This window comes from Haliotis rubra, unplaced genomic scaffold, assembly GCF_003918875.1.
Source record: "Haliotis rubra isolate DU_JTF1 unplaced genomic scaffold, ASM391887v1 Scf408, whole genome shotgun sequence".
NCBI lineage: Eukaryota > Metazoa > Mollusca > Gastropoda > Lepetellida > Haliotidae > Haliotis > Haliotis rubra.
In genome coordinates, this window is record NW_025767089.1 from 472018 (window position 1) to 490619 (window position 18602).

The 18602-nt window shown below is 37.0% G+C and overlaps 1 protein-coding gene across 2 annotated transcripts in view; it reads right to left on the minus strand.

Annotated features, from left to right (window-relative positions):
* LOC124287898 (kinesin-like protein KIF28P) overlaps positions 1–18602 on the minus strand; it is a 75006-nt gene that overhangs the window by 47736 nt on the left and 8668 nt on the right. For both annotated transcript variants that reach the window (XM_046724382.1, XM_046724381.1), the window contains exons 4-5: positions 635–651; positions 245–267 (exon numbers count right to left, since the gene is read on the minus strand). In XM_046724382.1, the coding sequence (XP_046580338.1) occupies positions 245–267; positions 635–651 (40 nt within the window). The remainder of the gene's footprint in view (positions 1–244; positions 268–634; positions 652–18602) is intronic.

An 18602-nucleotide genomic window follows, 5' to 3' on the forward strand; every position in this document is an offset into this window, starting at 1 on the left:
CCACACCCAGCAATATCCCAGCTATATGGCGGTGGACTGTAATACAAATGCAGACATATTTTCACAATAAAATTAAATTAGATTAAATGAAAAAAACAAACACATGAGATTTTATAGCAGCTGTTAAAACCGCGGAATCAATGACCTTTTGGTATCATTTTGCTGTCATACCCCCACACAGGTATTAAACAAACTATATCAAGAAATTTGAACACCATAATTACAAATAAACATTTCAACTTACCAGTAGGAGTAATCAAAAGAAAACTGAAACAAAAAAATCATTGAAATTAATTCATATTGATATCTCATTGAACAATTTTTTTAAAAGTGTTTTTTGGACATGGACTAGAAGAGATGGACATTACCTATAGATATGAAAAAGACAATGAGAATGGAACATCAAGGGAGATAACTCTGTTGACCCCTGTATGAAAAGTACATTACTGGCAAAATATCTAATGAACCAAATAATTCACTTAAGAAAAGTAAAATATATAAATATGACAATTGAAATGTCAAACTATCATGGTAGCCATGTTGTATCATCCGACTGTAAACAATATTATAGATTTAGTTCATACGAGAACAAAACAAAAAGGAAAATACCAAATCCCAGATAAAGTATACTTACCTTTTTGGGATCTTCATCTGAAAGGAAAACAGATATTTGTCAGAAATTTAATAAAATCACAAAAAGAAATTTAGTGGTATGCTTAAAATCCACCAACACCTTCAGTTGTTCGGTCATTATCTTGACAGACAAAGTATTACATAATAGATACTTGCTATGGTGTGAATATGTATATAGGGGACACAGAAATGGGCTTCACACATTGTACCCATGTGGGAATATGGTTGTGTTGAAAATCTAGTGGCAAAATACTCTTCATGAATTTATCAATTAGATATGATTATGTTTTTGCGTGTATATAGCAGTGAGTTAGTGAGTTCAGTTTTATGCCACACTCAGCAATATTCCAGCTATATGGCATCAGTCTGTAAATAATAGAATCTGGACCAGATAATCCAGTGATCAACAGCAAGAACATCAATCTACACAATTTGGATACAATGATATGTGTCAACAAAGTTAGTGACTATATTGCCAAAGTGGAAGGAGAGTATTGAAAGGTTTTAAAGTTCTGCTCCAGAAAAGAGCTAACTAAAACCAATTTCAGTCAAAGTCAAACTTGTTGCCATGGAAACGGAAAATATGTTTTATTCAGAAATCCCAACTACCAAAAGGCACCAGTTCATCACCAGATCTATCTATGTGAGAAGATTGGTAAACAAATATTGAACGGTTTTAAAGTTCTGCTCCAGAAAAGAGCACTGCCACCAACTTTCAGTCGAAATCAAACTTGTTGTCATGAAAACGCAAAAAATATTATAATAGGTAATCCAAAACTACCAAAAGGCACCTGTTCACCACCAGACCTATCTATCTATTACAGCAGACATGGTATGTATAAATATTAAAAATTAATAAAAAGTTAATTGTTTTAATTTTTTTTAAAATTTTGGTCAACTCATCTGAAAATATTTTGCTCTGATCTTACAGGGAAATATAACAGTAGTTCCCTAGCATTACACAGATACTGAAACACTGGAATGCAGTGCCAGGCTATCTTGTAAATCATGTCATCGTATCCCAAATACATAGATTGATGCTCATGATGTTGACCACTAGATTGTCTGGTCCAGACTTGATTATTTACAGATAAATGTGCCATAGTTTGAATATTGCTGAGTGCTGCATTAAACAACAAACAAACACAAATGTTTAACCTGGATGCAGAATATATATTACATGAGGGATGCACAAACATATTAACTGGAGCATATTCTTGAGAAGAAATGTAGAATTCCTGTAAGTAAAGGAATAATGAATCTTACAGTTCAGTAATGCATACCATTACACTACAGTTTTACTTTATACCCGTGAAGGTCCGGGTTAGAATATTGATCTTCAGTCACCCATGCTTGTCGTAAGAGGCGACTAACGGGATCGGGTGGTCAGGCTCGCTAACTTGGTTGACACATGTTATCGGTTCCCAGTTGCGCAGATCGATGCTCATGCTGTTGATCACTGGATTGTCTGGTCCAGACTCGATTATTTACAGACCGCCGCCATATAGCTGGAATATTGCTGAGTGCAGCGTAAAACTAAACTCACTCACTCACTCCCAGTTTTACTTTACAAGACCCACATGTTATGTCTAAGTACCCTCAAAATAATTGGGGTCCCTGTTTTATCCCTTTTGTTTTTTTCCACATAAACAAAGTCTGGATAAAAGATAGCTCAAAGTATTCATTTTCATATATTCTCCTTTCAGAGTTTGTAGTCATTTAAACCATTCATCTGATCACATATCGCTCGAAAATCAATCAGTATTGTCCATTGATCCATGTGAACTTCTTGACACTATGTGCCTTAAACAATATGCATTTCCGGTAACCTAAATACCCCTCAACCATACAGACCCAACAATGAACATCATGTCAAAATAACTGCAATACATGTTAACACCCATCATATTAAAAACCCTTGTCCTTAATAACCTAATCTGTAAAAACAGAAACAGTGATTTCATTGGCTACCATCTGGAAAACAATGCACCTGATTGGTCAATCAATAACTAACAGACATATACACTGGCATCCACATGGATGAAGACATACATACATCCACAGCAACATGCAAACAGTCAAGGGATCGACACAGTCAATTGAAGCAATGATTTCTATCTGTCGACCATGCCAACTATCGACATTTGCAACGACAGTTTGGATGAGGGTGGAGGATTTTATTGTCTACTGGCCTACCTAACTTTCCCCCTTTTGTTCACACCTGGCCAGGTGTGACTGGGTGATTGTCTATATCTCTCTAATATTCTTTTGTCAGTATCATCTGAGACTGTTTATGGGCAGGAGTTCACATCGTAATGTTTTTGACGTTTGTTATTGTAAAGAGTGATGAGGAATCATCTGATTTTGTTCATGCTGTTTGACAATAATCCATATACTTTTCGTATAGTCATAACAACAAAAGGGAGATAAATTTTGTTAATAGAAAATTTGATTGCTGGTTTTCAAGCCTTAAGTCCTGTTTGTTTGTTGTGTGGGATTTGCATGTAGCATAAACATGATGTTTTAACACCACATTCAACAGTATTTCGGTATTTCATGCCAGTCTGTAAAACATTGGACAAAGAGCCAGCAATCCTGTGATTGATATTATGAGCTTTCATCCGCCGCAATCAGCAATATTCCATCTGTATGGCAGCGGTCTGTAAATAATCGAGTCTGGACCAAACAATCCAGTGATCAACAGCATGAGCATCGATCTACGCAATCGGGATACCATGACATGTGTCAACCAAGTCAGCGAGCCTGACCACCTGATCCGTAAGTTGCGTCTTATGGCAATCATGGGTTCACAGTGTACATAGACATGATATTTCACTGCACCATGATTTATCAGTGAGTTTAGTTTTACACCGTTTTAGCAATATTCCAGCAATATCACAGCAAGGGACATCAGAAATTGGCTTCACACATTGAACCCATGTGGGGAATCGAACCCAGGTCTTCAGAGTGACAAGCAAATGCTTTAAACTCTAGGCTACCCAACCGCTCCCCAACGATTTCAAAATATGACCTAGCATTATAATTTTATCTTGAAAATGCATGACATCCAAAACTATCTGTCAAGAGAACAAAACCTGTTATATTGAAATATATAATTGCAGTTAATAATATTTAGCTGAATACTTCTATGTGATGTGAAATTTATTTCATTTTGTAAATGTTTTAATCTTTTTATATATTCCCATCTCAAGCTAATTCCCACATTTAAGCTCACTCCCACCTCTGAGAACATAACCTCAAACACAACCTGCAACCATTATTGCTTACGAAACTTCCACTAAATTATACGCTACTTCTGCTTCTCTAACAACAAATGGTTTCCACATTTCTAGCCATTACAAATTCCACTTGTGCTGCTTCGCCTATTTCCTGAATCTTTGCTGAGTTTAATATTCACAGCAAAAAGCTGATCATGTCACCAGAACGAAAGGCAGCATCGAGTCATCGTTTATGGCAAAATCTTGTCGAGGGTTTGTTTCAGTGACATTTTTGTCATCATATATTTTCAATAATGGGGATCAAGTAGCAAGTACAAACAAGAGTCATCAGAAGATGACATATCCCCCCGGCCTCCACATCTTTGAAAGAACAAATCATCTGACAGTTACTTAAAGTCCAGCTTGATTTTAGACTAAGTGCAAATTATTTCCATGGAAATCATGAAAAAAATAAATGACAAAAATCTGCAAATAGCAAAAGGCACCACTTTGGGATCTGCCTCACATATCTGCCAAGTTTTGCTGAAACATATTAAGAAGTTTTTGCGTTGTGCTCCGGAAACAGAACCTACCCCTCCCTTTTGAGACTAAGTCCAAATTGTTTCCATGGAAACTGAGAAAATAATAAATCACAAATATCTGCAATAGCAAAGGCACCACTTTGGCATCTGCTCTCACATATCTGCCAAGTTTTGCTGAAAGATATTAAGAAGTTTTCCAGTTGTGCTCGAGAAAGAAACCCATCCCTTCCTTTTGGAGACTAAGTCCTAATCATTTCCATGGAAACCGAGAAATAATAAATCACAAATATCTGCAAATAGCAAAAGGCACAACTTTAGGATGTGTTTGATATATCTACCAAGTTTTGTTGAAAAATATTATACGATTTTTTGAGTTGTGCTCCGGAAATGAAAGCAATCCCTACTTTTGAGACTAAGTCCAAAATGTTTCCATGGAAACCGGAAAAATAAAATGACAAAATATGCAAATAGCAAAAGGCACCACTTAAGGTTCTGTTTCATACATCTACCAAGTTTTGTTGAAAAATATTGACGCGGTTCTTGAGTTATGTCTCGAAACGGCCCACCCCTCACTTTTGCAACTAAGTCCGAATCTTTTCCATGGAAACCGGGAAAAGTAAAATGCTAAAAATCTGTAAATAGCAAAAGGCACCACTTAAGGTTCTGTTTGATATATCTACCAAGTCTTGTTGAAAAATATTGAATGGTTCTTGAGTTATGCTCCGGAAACGAAACCCACCCCTTCCTTTTGAGACTAAGTCCGAATCATTTCCATGGAAACCAAAAAAATAATAAATCACAAATATCTGCAAATAGCAAAAGGCACCACTTTGGTATCTGCCTCACATATCTGCCAAGTTTTGCTGAAAGACATTGAGAAGTTTTCGAGTTGTGCTCCGGAAACGAAGCCCACCCCTCACTTTTGGGACTAAGTCCGAATCGTTTCCAAGGAAACCGGAAAAATAAAAATGCCAAAAATCTGTAAATAGCAAAAGGCACCACTTTAGGATCTGTTTGATATATCTACAAAGTTTTGTTGAAAAATACTGAACGGTTCTTGAGTTATGCTCCGGAAACGAAGCCCACCCTTCTTTAAGACTAAGTCCAAAACGTTTCCATGGAAACCGAGAAAATTAAAAATGACAATAATCTGTAAATAGCAAAAGGCACCACCTTAGGTTATGTTTGACATATCTACCAATTTTGGTTAAAAAATATCGAACGGTCTTTGAGTTATGCTCCGGAAACAAAATGATTACGGACGGACGGACGGACAGACGGACGGACGGACAGACGGACGAGGCGACGACTATATCCCACCGCATTACATGCCGGTGGGATAAAAAAGTGTCACTCGTAAGGAAATTCTGTTTTTTTAATAATGCATACTTGTAATTTATATAACTGATTTGTAATATTCAGACACAATTCCATAACTCGTAACAGCCTTTCCATCATACGATGTCAGAAATTCAATCAAATAATCATAAAAAATCACATATATTATCAACAATATCAATTTCATATGAACATTGACACTATTGACAGAAACGAAGGAGAGACAAATACCTGTATTCAATACAAAAAGCCTGGCAACACAGATTATTTACTGGTAACCATGTATTGAAAATGTTATCTCCAAAACAAAAGAGTTCCCACTCACCGAGGGCTTCAGATCAACAGTGTACAAACACACGGGTAATTATCAATGGCCACGGAATGGTGCTGCTGCTTGTGGAATCAATAAATTGCCAATATGTGATGAAGCACCGGAGAAACATTGTGTAAGGATTGAATGATGTAGAGTAATGTAATATGTTGTGTTTATGGCTGACAAGGATGTGAAATGTGATAATCCTGGTGCAGTCTGGTTGGAACACAGAAGGAGTTGGAGGATAATAGAGATTATAACCCTCCAGTGACGTCACTCTATTGTCTCACCAGTTTTCCTATTACAGAGTAAACCTCTACAGGCAGTTTCGCGGGCATTCTCCCCCAAATCTCAAGATTTTCTACAGAATGCCTGCAGTTTTTCTGAAGAATAGCCCTGAAATTGACTTTGCATTTTTAACTTGTACAAGTTTTAAAGATTGATATAACTTTGGCTTGCTATTACTGAATACGATCGTAAAATATCACAATATTGAAAATTTTCAGTATAGTGTGCAGATGCCTGGTTTCGAACATGGAACGCTTTGCTTACTAGCTTGGCGGTTTTATCTATGAAGGATCTCTGAGAAGAATGTCATTGTTGGTCAGTATGAACCATGTGTTCCTCACAAGATGGGTAGCGCATGGCATGGCAAGGTATTGGCTGCCAGTCGCATCCCAGTTGATGTCAACAGTAAATACCAAATATTAAAATTATAACTAAAGTATATCTTCAGGCGGTTTACCGGTTTTGATCCTTCACATATAAACATACACACCCCAGGTACATTTCTGTATACATACTGAAATGTACCCTAAACAAAATCAAAGTACAGAAACGTACCCGGTACCCTAAACGGCAGACAAGCCCATATTCCTCAATCTTAAACCCCAACCCATATGTAGCTGTTCCCATTTGCCTGATCACAGGTGGTATTGTGCATCACGCAATATTCATATCTGTGTAATGCAATCAAATGTACTTCATACAACAGAATGACAGTTCAGATCAAGAAAATGGCATAATGGACTCGTGTTAGGGTACGTTTTAGTATTCTGATTTTAGCTAGGGTATGTTTCTGTAGTACCCGTGCCGAAAATGACTGCTTAGGCGTTAGTTACAGTCACATGATCTGAGTCAATTTACACCCCGTCCCAGGTACTACTGTGTAAATTGTGGTGGATGAGTTGATTGGATATGGGGTTCCACACTTGTGACGTCTGACAAGTGGAAGTATATATATCTCACATTTGTTTCAGACAATTTGTACATGCCTGCTTGAGTTTGGTCTGCTTGATGAGTGTGACAAGAGTTTCAGAAAACAACGATGCACTACAACATGTTTGCTTACATTTCAGTTTTCTCCAGCTACGCCCTTGTTGATACAACATTATAATTGTGGTTATTCAATATTTCATTTCACTGCCAATATTGGGCAATTGCAAAACTGCTCAGCTATTCACATGAAGAGAAATATTTATGATGTTGTCATCTTTGTCTTCGTCATCAATGTTCAATGTCTGTAATATGTCAGTCAAAGTCAATTTGAACTGATACAAATGGCCACCACAATTTCCAGATCAGCAGATGGACTTTTCCATAAATCTTGTGTCAATGTGAACCTCCATATCATCAGAATATTAATGCTTCCAAAAACAAAGAAAGAGGAGCACTTAACTGTGGTACCGTTCCCCTGGATCATGACGTCATGATCATATCTTAAGATACACAATAATTCATGTTTCTGAATCTGGATTATGTGAGGTCACATTGACATGATTATACAATATGATGATAAAAAACCCAGTAATATTCAGATTTTCTAACCGATCAGAAAAAAATAAGAAACTAATCTGAGGAGCATGACAGAAGTTTCTGAATCACACATCACTGTAAATTAAACATATCACTAAACTGATATTTAAAATAAGACGGTTAATGATTTACTGAGATTGATTGAACACCACTGGAACACCATTGAAAACATTCCAGTTAAGATCGTGTTGTGTCAGTCTGAGTGGAAGTAAACCTCAAGTTATGCAGCTCTCATAATTTCCAACTTTGATGAAACCAATGAGAGCAGGTAAGTTGCTGACAAACCTAGAAACAAACTGCAATCATAGGATTCTGGCCATCTAAGGGACACAACTCCGTCCAACAAATTTCAGTACCCAGACAGTCAGTCTCACAGTCCCTGAACCGAAATATTTTCCCTTCCGTCCAGCCCTTTCTGCTATGCTGAAGCCCTAGATGAAGCAAGTCTAGATTTGCTCAGGTTCTGAACCTCACAACTCACAGGGGCTCCTTTTCAATTTAAATGAAATTGTTTGTTTATACACTGTATATTTTGTCTTGTTCGTTCACAGGAAACGATACAATACCGTTTTTTTACTGGTCACAAGAAAAAAAGTGTGATGAAAGTGTTACCCGTAGATAAGCCGACCCCCTTCTACAGGCTGCTTTTTTGGTCTTCAAAATTCGGGCCCGGAGAGCTGAAGGTTGCGGGTTCGATCCCCGACCGCGTCATACCAAAAGACATTCAAATATGGTACTTAATGGTCCCTGCCTGGCGCTCGGCATTAAAGGGTACAACAAGGACTGGTCGGCTCGGAGTCAGTATAAGGTGTCTGAGTGGGGTATTCATGCTTCACTGCGGCATGGTATCTCAGTGGGCTAGCACTATAAAACCAGCTTCAGTCTGGGCTAGTACAAACAGCCACACATACACATACACACGCATGCACGTCGTCATATGAGCGAAATATTCTCAAGCACGACTTTAAACCCAATTTCACCTCACCTCAAAATTCGGCGTATATATGGTAACATACGGTAATAAATTATATACATTCAGAGACTATGCATTAGTCTGCAAGTCAGACCACTGGGCCATCAGTGTTCTCTTTCTGAAATATTCACCAATATACCTAATAAAACCAGACACACATAACTATATTTCAAACGCAAAATATCAAAGGGAACATTTTGGCTTCAGTACAAAGTCCTGTGTATTTATACATGAAACTGCCTACATACAACAGCTAGCCCCAGTGACATACAGGTGGAATGTCTCGTGATTAAGATCTCACCTGTACGCCCAGCTCGTTACGACTTGTAAACAGGTGAACACAGCCTGCCCACGACTGTCAATCAACATCAAAGACAGCTCTCTATTGAATACAACCTAGTTCAGAGGTCACACAGACGAGTAAATCATAGCGTCAGTTTCTCTATAACGTACATTTCACCTGACACTGTTGTATATGTGGAATGACAGTATTTATGTGCAATGCATTATGTTGGCTGCATGAATATGTATGTTTCTTACATGGCTATGAATTGGTCATTCACTGAAGCGTCACTAATGTATGTTTGAAAGCATATGAAGCCAGCTGAAGTAAATGTGGGCACCAATGTCAGAGAGGGCTAATTATTATGTTATTCCATGGAGATGAATAAATTATTTAAATAATGAATTAATGCTTAAGTAAATAGCTTAATTACCTTTCAATAAAGAAGAAAGCATGCATATTTGAGGATATTTTGAATCAGATAGTTTTATAGCAATATTATAGCAATATCATGGCACTGTACTCTCGAAATGGGCTAAGTGTCACATTGTACCAATGTGGGGAATCAATTAGAGCATTATGTACAATGGATCTGTGTGCTCTTGGTTCTCATTCTCAGGCCCTTGGGATGTATACAACATATTCTGCCATCTTATCCCACCTGGTACCCATTCACTGCATATTTTAAACTAAATCACTTGCCCAAAGAAACACCATGTGGTTTATGTCTTCTGTTAGGGCAGGATCTAAGTCTTAGAAATTTGAGTGAGTGAGTGAGTGAGTGAGTGAGTGAGTGAGTGAGTGAGTGAGTGAGTGAGAGAGAGAGAGTGAGTGAGTGAGTGAGTGAGTGAGTGAGTGAGTGAGTGAGTGAGTGAGTGAGTGAGTGAGTATTGCTTTATGCCCCATCAGCAGTGATCTAACAAGTCAAGCAACCAAACTCGGTCACCATTCAGCTACTCTCCATAACCAACATTGCTTTAGATCACCTGATATGTGATCTTGTGATTGACAAGACCAACTGCCTCTACACACAACACAAACTCATCGTTTTCCACACACCAAATCCTCCTCAAACACACCAATCAACTCATTAATTATTCAAGGACCCCTTGCGTCAAAATTCACAAAGACCAAAAAACAAATAAGCACAATCACTTTTCACTGTGACAAACGTTAACAGGATCGGTTCCCAGTTCTCTCAGACTCGCCATGCAATCTTTTCAGATGCTCAGAATCAATGAGGATCAATAGAGGACAGCCTCAATGATGTAGCGTGATGTAGTTGCTGTGCGACTGTTGACGATGATGTCCATGGAATACTTGCTGTATCCAAAACACAGTGACATCTTAGCACAGCTACAATGGAATACCTGACATAGTGCACTGCCTCACATCAAGCAAATAGCGTTTACATGTTTACTCTTTCTGAAAACAGAAACTCACCACGTTCAAACTATCGACTGGTTTGCCGGATCTGTCTGGATCTCATCTCGTTTGGCCTAAACCTACCTAAATTTAACTAAAATGCAATTAAATTGTACAGTTTATCACATTATTGTTTAAATTCTTAATGGAACTATTTTCTTTACCCTGACCAAGGTGGGTGAGTGAGTGAGTTTAACACCACTGATAGCAATATGATTTGAAATTAGAATTAACAGATTCTTGAGATTTCTCCTTTACTAGTTTAATTTTCCGAGGAATCTAAGAAGATCTTTAAATATTTTCCAGTAAAAAATTCTTTACAACCTAACACGTCTAACTTACGGTAATTATTTTTGATAAATAAACATGGAATTTCAAAGTTACTTTCACGTGCTAGTTTCACGTATGTTGAAGCGATATCACAACAGGGGAACTAGAAATGGACTTCACATATCGAACACGGGCCATTGCCCCAGCAAGTTGCATGATAACAACTAGAATACACTGCAGACCATTTAGCAACGAGCTCAATGGACCATGATGAACTCAAAATAAAAATCCATATTGACACCATGAAAGAATACAGCATTTGCACAGAGTTAAGCAAACACAATGGATATTGTGATTGGCTGTAACACATGTCATCATCCATGCTGCCATGTTGTACAGCACCTGTCTGGAAGTCCACCTGACTCACCTGTGTAAGGTGTTATGTCGTTAACTGATTGGAAATAGCCCTTTAATAAATCATGCTGACAGTTCTGAGTCTGGGTGCCCAGACATTACTGATTCTGTAAGGCCGTAGTCTCGGCATACATTCAATATTAAACATCTGATACAAACAAACCAGAAGATATATTAGATGCCGGTGAACAGATCTGGATTGAAGAATCTACAGATCTGGGCCTACATTTTCGAAGCTCTCTTAACGCTAAGATAGTCGTAAGTGCCATTCATTAACATTAACTTACAACTATCTTAGCGCTAGATTTTAGGGCCTAGATTTTCAAAGCTCTCTTGGTGCTAAGATAGTCGTAAGTTAATGTTAATGAATGGCACTTACGACTATCTTAGCACTAAGAGAGCTTCGAAAATGTAGGCCCTGGATATAAAAATCTGTTACAGCTAAGGCCATAACAAAACAATCTTGCTACAAATAACAGATAATACAGGGATAGAAATACTTTTATTTCTAAGTGTGCCTAAGGGCACCAGACAAATATTTTAGGTGTGCCTTTCAGAAATTGAGTATGCCCACATGTTTTTAGAATAAATGACAATGATGATCATTTGAAATTTATTGTTAAATAAAGAAATGGGTTTATGAGCATTCAAATATGTATGGTATTAATTAATTGGGAAAAAAATAATTGTTTTGGGGATTAAATGACTAAATGTGAGTTATGTCTCTGAAAAATCAGGCGTGTTAAAAGGGCACCGAGAATTTTTTTTAGCCATGCCATTTCAATAATTACCATGCCATGGCACACTAATATATGGGGTATTTCGAACCCTGTAATAGTAAGGCCAATGGTAATAATAATAATATGAATGAAAGTATATTCATCATTGAATGTTCTGTCTCTTTTGACAGTAATGTGATTAACAAGCATCGGGAAAAACATGCCAAATATGTTTGCCTGCATCCTAAATACACTGTCATCAGGCAGTGTGCGGACAACAAACCCTGTGGACAAAAGCCCCCTTGGACAAAACCCCCTCAGGACAAAACCCCTCACCATGTCAGACAAAAAACCCAAAAGTTCCATATGAATAATGAAGATAATAAAATAATAAATGTTTTATTTAGCACCAATGAGCACTAAAAACTGGGTATATCACAATTTGAGCATGAATTTGCCTGATATTCATGTATATGATATTCAGGCTCCCCATTATTCTCAGTGCCCTTGGTTTGGTACCTCCTGATGTCTTAGTGCAGGTCAGGAGAGTGCCCGAGTTCTCCACCGAGAGCACAGACCTTCTGACACTCTGGGTAATGCAGAAAGCTGCAGTGTTGGGAGTTCTCCAAAGTTCTTGGACGGTTTAACTGAACAGCTCATACTGGGAGAAGTCCTATTAGCCGTCTAGACTGCTATCAGGGTCCTAAGCTGATGACAATCTTAACCATAACTGTGCCAGTATCACCCAAACTCTCTTTGCTTCAGTGATCTACTTAAATCAGTAAAACATAATAAAAACAAAGAAAATCATGAATTAGTTGGTATGGCTAAAATGTGTCACCAAGCAAATTTCTTTACAATTCCCTCTAATGCCAGAGAAATTAACTTGATTTATGGACAAAGTGACAAAAAAAGAAAAAAAAAACACTTTGAAAGTTTATAGATGTTTAAGTAGTGTTTTAGTGTTATTTTATCCAATATATTACGTTATTATTAATGCTAATGTTTATTTCAAGACATTTTTAAAGAAGTTTACAGTAATAGATATAACAGCAATTTCTTTATATTTAGCCTACCTCATGTCTGTTAGTAAAGTAACCATGAAAATCAGTAAACCAGGAAATTACATTTGTCCTCCTAATCTCCAAACACAAAGGAGAGCACCTACTCCCCCTTCTGAGGGCAATAATACTATAAGCTACCTCAGAACAAAACAGAGGAGAATCAATACAATCTGTGTTCATTGATTTCTAGTTGAGAGCTCATCGATTAGAAGAGTCTTATAAAGGGCAGCGTGGACGGGTAACTGCGGAGCCATGGGCATAGACTGGTACCTTAGTCATCAATACATCAGCTTGATGAATATTTCATTGGTGGTATCTAGGTCCTAGCCAACAAACATTTATTGATGAAATCATTAAGAACATGAATATGCTAAAAGATTCATATTGAACTTTTAAAGAACATAGAGACTTTTCTGGGTTTCATCTTCTGTTCATTGTTTGGTACCAAACATTGGTACAAACATTGGTACCAAACATTGGTACCAAACAATGAAAAGAAGATGAAACCCAGAAAAGTCTCTATGTTCATCAAATAGCATCTTCTAAAAATGCCAATCAAAAATCTAACTTTTAAAGAATTTTTCATGTCGTTGGAAGTAGAGCTGTGACGATATATCGTAGTATCGATAATCGTGATACTTTTTCTGACAATAAATATATCGATACTTTTCTCCGTATCATGATATGTATAGTTGACCTTAAAATTGTGAATTTTCACCAGAAATTGACAGTTATGTCAAAATTTACACTGTTTCTTGTTATCAAAATACAATTTTTTAAAGAAAATAACAAAAGATAGCATATCGTGATATGCATCGTATCGTTCCCTGATATCGCGATACGTATCGTATCATGAAAGTTCTGTATTGTCACACCTCTAGTCGGAAGTTTCCGACCAATCTTGTCAGCAGACATGAGGTTCCCACTAGTTTTGTGGAAAGTCTTCTACAAATAGCATCACAACTTTTAAATTATGTTGCTGTTGAAGCATAAGCCAAAAATGGAAAAAGAAAAAGAACACCCTAAATGTTTTTTCTGAGTGGGTTACAATCAGTGCAAGATGTTTCATTGGTAACACGCACAAACTGGAGATCGACATGAAAAGATGGAAAAAAGACAACTTTGGTCTCTTCATTAGGCCAGAGCAATTATATTTCTTGTTTTACGGATTTTTGTCCCCAGAAAACCTAAAGGCAGGAGGGAAATTGGAAATAACTAGAACCAGTAGCAAAGTAGTCGTCAGCAAATACTACCCGTGTGAGGAAACATGATATCATACACCTCACTCCCCTGATCTCTTCCTGGCCGCTATCGGGCCCATCTGACGTGGCGGGGGTCACGCCCCACGTAATGTTGGCACACCATGAGTAAGTGGAACTGTAGGGCAGACGACGCCATTACACAAATCTTCATGCTCATCAATGTGACATACCCACCTTAAGAATTCAAATAGAAGCAGAATATCGGCCTGTACAAACTGAGAAATGATGTCAAGTTGAGAATTTGTACTGATGTTTGCCCTTGACCAGTCCTTAATAAATCCCTGAGGCCACCCTTTTTTTAAAACTTGGATTACGGACCCGGACGAATTTCGGAAAGTTTAAAAAATAAATAAATGGAAATTGCTGATTTTTTTCCCACCGACTGGACAAATATTTGCTTATTATTCTGCAAACACTATTTGGGAGAAAAAATGGAATAATCAACGGCATTTTTGTTTGCAATTTTTACCCTGTTTAGGAAATATTCACTGAAATGCATTAACAATGAAAACATTTGACTCACATGTTCAAATTCCATTTAAAATAACAATAACAACAAACTGAACTCTATTTACACTTACACTATTTAATTATGTTCATTATTAAATTTCTATTTTTCGGCCCTTTCGACTTGTGATTTTGGCCCATTTGACTTTTGGCCATTATGTAACAGTTACATAAAATATTTACTTAGACAGATAAACATGTTGTTTATATACTGAACTAAAACAGGGGCGTTATAGCGTTCGCTCGATCACCCCGAAGACCCGGGTGGTGTTGGGTAGAATGTGTGAAGCCTATTTCTGATGTTCCCTGCCGTGATATTGCTGGAATATTGCTAAAGGCAGCATAAAATCATACTCACTCACTCATTGAACTAAAGGTGAGGTGAGGTGAAATTGGGGTTTACGTCGAGCTTGAGAATATTTCGCTCATATGGCTGCTTGTACTAACCCAGACTTAAGCTGGTTTTATAGTGCTAGCCCACTGAGATACCATGCCGCAGTGAAGCATGAATACCCCTCCAATACTGACTCCAAGCCGACCAGTCCTTGTTGTACCCATTAATGCCGAACGCCAGGCAGGGACCAACAAGTACCATAGTTTAACGTCTTTTGGTATGATGCTCTAACCACTTCACCACAGAGGCGGTCTTCATTGAACTAAAACAGTGATGGATTATATTTATAGTGAACACTGAGTCAAACATTTCATTAAAATATTCATGATTCCTATTTTGGGGGTTCTCTATATATGTTTATATTGAAGATATGGGTGACATTAGCAGATTGCTGAGTTGTGTCCTTTAAGCTAGAAACTGTTGGACTGAGTTCCAGATTAAACAGAATTATGTTTCCAGATTTGTTTTCCCCATGCTTGTGGGCGTCACATTGTAAAATAGACCCATGAAGATCTGGATTAGAATTGGTCTTCAGCAACCATGCTTGTCATAAGAGATGACTAAGGGGATCGGGTGGTCAGGCTCGTTGACTTGGCTGACACATGTCATTGTATCCCAATTGCGTAGATCGATGCTCATGCTGTTGATCACTGGATTGTCTGATCCAGGCTCGATCATTTACAGACCATTGCCATGTAGTTGGAACATTGCTGAGTGAGAAAGCATAAAACAAACCTCACTCACTCAAGTCTAAGATCTGCCTTCCTTTACGCTTTCCTCCTGAGCCGAACTGAGAAGCCATGAGTATTGTGTATTAAGTATTGTTCAAAGAGTATTTAAATCTATAATTAAGTACTCAGTATTACAGTCAACACACTATGTTTAAATTACATCTTCACTGTTATAAATGACAGTGATGGCTAAGTCACAAATTCCTATTAAAATTTATGACCATTGGCTCTACAGAAAGTTTTTAAAAATCCAAACATTTCATCATAATGAATAACCTAAAGAATGTATCAATAAAATCAAAACCCTTAAACAGTGCATAAAAGTACCAGTAGGAAATTCATCATTCTTATGAACCAGTCAGAAGATCTGTTTGATTGTTCCAACTGCTATAAACATCGTCAATATACATGTCAAGACAAGTGATAACACTATAGGACTATCGCCTGCCTGGGATCTATTTCATTATATACAACAGAAGTAGGTTGACAAGCACCTGTGTTATTACACAGTGAATGCATAGCAGATATAATTTGGTTCTTCTGTATATACTGCGGCAAGTTGCTATTCACTCATTTTCAGTTGCATTTCATTTAGATGGCAATACTACTTTGATGAATTTCAGTCACCTTAAAACATGCAAAATATTTCTGACAAATATTTGAGCTGAATAATTTGATATTCTTTTATGATTCCTTTTATTCTATAGTGGCTGGCTCACCAAAATATTGGTCTAAATCTAAATGCAGGTGGATGAGAAAATGAATTTAAAAAATCTACTTCCAGATTAGTATTGTACTAATAAATATAAAAAACTCCAGGTACCTACATCAAGGAAGTATAATAGCAAACAGATACCAAAGGATAACTGATTTGGGTTTTGGGGGTTTGAATATAGAATATTCACCTTTTGCTAAGAACAGTGGCGATGAAATCTTGTGTTGTCTTTTTCCATTTCTCCTGTTTATATAACAGTTGGCCCCCAAAAATCAAAAGTGTTTTTTTCCTTTCTGTTATTTAAACCTCATTGGTTAATTGGATTTCTAAAACCAATTTTATGGATGTCAACTTCTTTATTATGAGGGACACAACATTTCCGAGTATGTCCTTATTCCTATATTCATCTTATGTGCAACACTTCTAAATGCCATTCAAAGACCAGCATTTTAACAATAACAATTTATTTCAGGAATGGTATCTGAGGAATGTTTTTTTCAGAAAAATATATTTTCAAGAACTAATTCCATCCCACCCAAGGAAATCAAAACTGCTTGTCCCTAAGACTGTGCATATAGACATCACAAGACTTTTCCTGTACGTCCATTAGCAGTGTGTGATGTTGATCTTCTGTTTACAAAATGGTACCGATGTGACGCCATGTTGCTAAGGGTTGCAACCAATCAAAACAAAGGAATATTTATAAAATAGTGATAATACTCCATCAAAATACAGTGCAATCACACTGAACCACTTTAGTCTGGCTCACTCACAATTCCAACAATACTGTCAAACATCTATTTGTTTGGTTTGATATTAAATGCTCCGCTCAGCAACATTCGAACTACATGACATAACGGTCACTAAATCGAGACAATCCAGTGATTGATGTTATGAGCATTCAAAAGGAATCAAATGAAATGCTATCAACCATGTCACTGACCACTGATTCAATTCAAACACTTTTGACAAATCTGGGTTGCTAGGCAACTGTATATTTTCCAAGAATCCATGCCTGTGACATACTTGTTTATTTAAAGTAACACTACCATGACCAATGATTCATGAATCCTAAAACTGGTTAATCCAAAGAATTTTACAGGTACATTATTAACAATATTTATGAATATTTCATTGCCAGGTTTTTATAAATTTAGGATGATTTGCTCAAAATATCACTCTCATAAAAATTACTTAGCAGAAAGTACAAACAAAATATTATTTTTATTTATGCTAGAGTACATACCATCAACATGGTAATTTCCTCAATGACACTGAACTAATACACAAAAGGATCTAGTTCAAACTATCTACTCACTTATTTATTAATCTAGCCCCTGACACCATTTTCAAACAATAAAAGATATTAAGCTATTTTCCTAACAACTGTTCTCAGCAAAATGAGATTAATATATCAACACAACTACCTCTAAATGACAGACTGTTGTGAGGCAAACGGCATTGTTGACATACCAACTTAAGGGGTTAATCTTTTCTTGACAATTGTAATAAACATGTCAGTCAGCTTAACCCTTCCATGTCTAAGTCAGCATAATCCTCTCCCTACTGTTACTAAGAGTTACAAGGAATAAGTGGGATCAAGACATTACAAGAAACAATTCAATTTACATAAGCGCCTATCCTTTGCAATCTACCCACTTCTACACTAAGGCTTACTAAAGTCATTTAACTGAAGAAAAAGTGTAATCCCAAATATAACATGTGTTATACTCTGAAAAGGTAGTTCAGTTTCTTTGAAGAAATTTGCATTAAAACTGTAGGATCAGTTACTTGTATATTGATTTGGTATTTTTTTCAGCTATTGTTCTTTTTTCAAAAGCACATATTCCTCTAAGGATCAAGTTTTTCTGCAAAGTAAAACAAAAATGAAAAGCTAACGAGGAAATGAAATACATGTACTGGCTAGCGAACAGCTATCACCATATTTTAGCGTTTTTTACAGAATTACTCCGCCGTTTGCTAAAT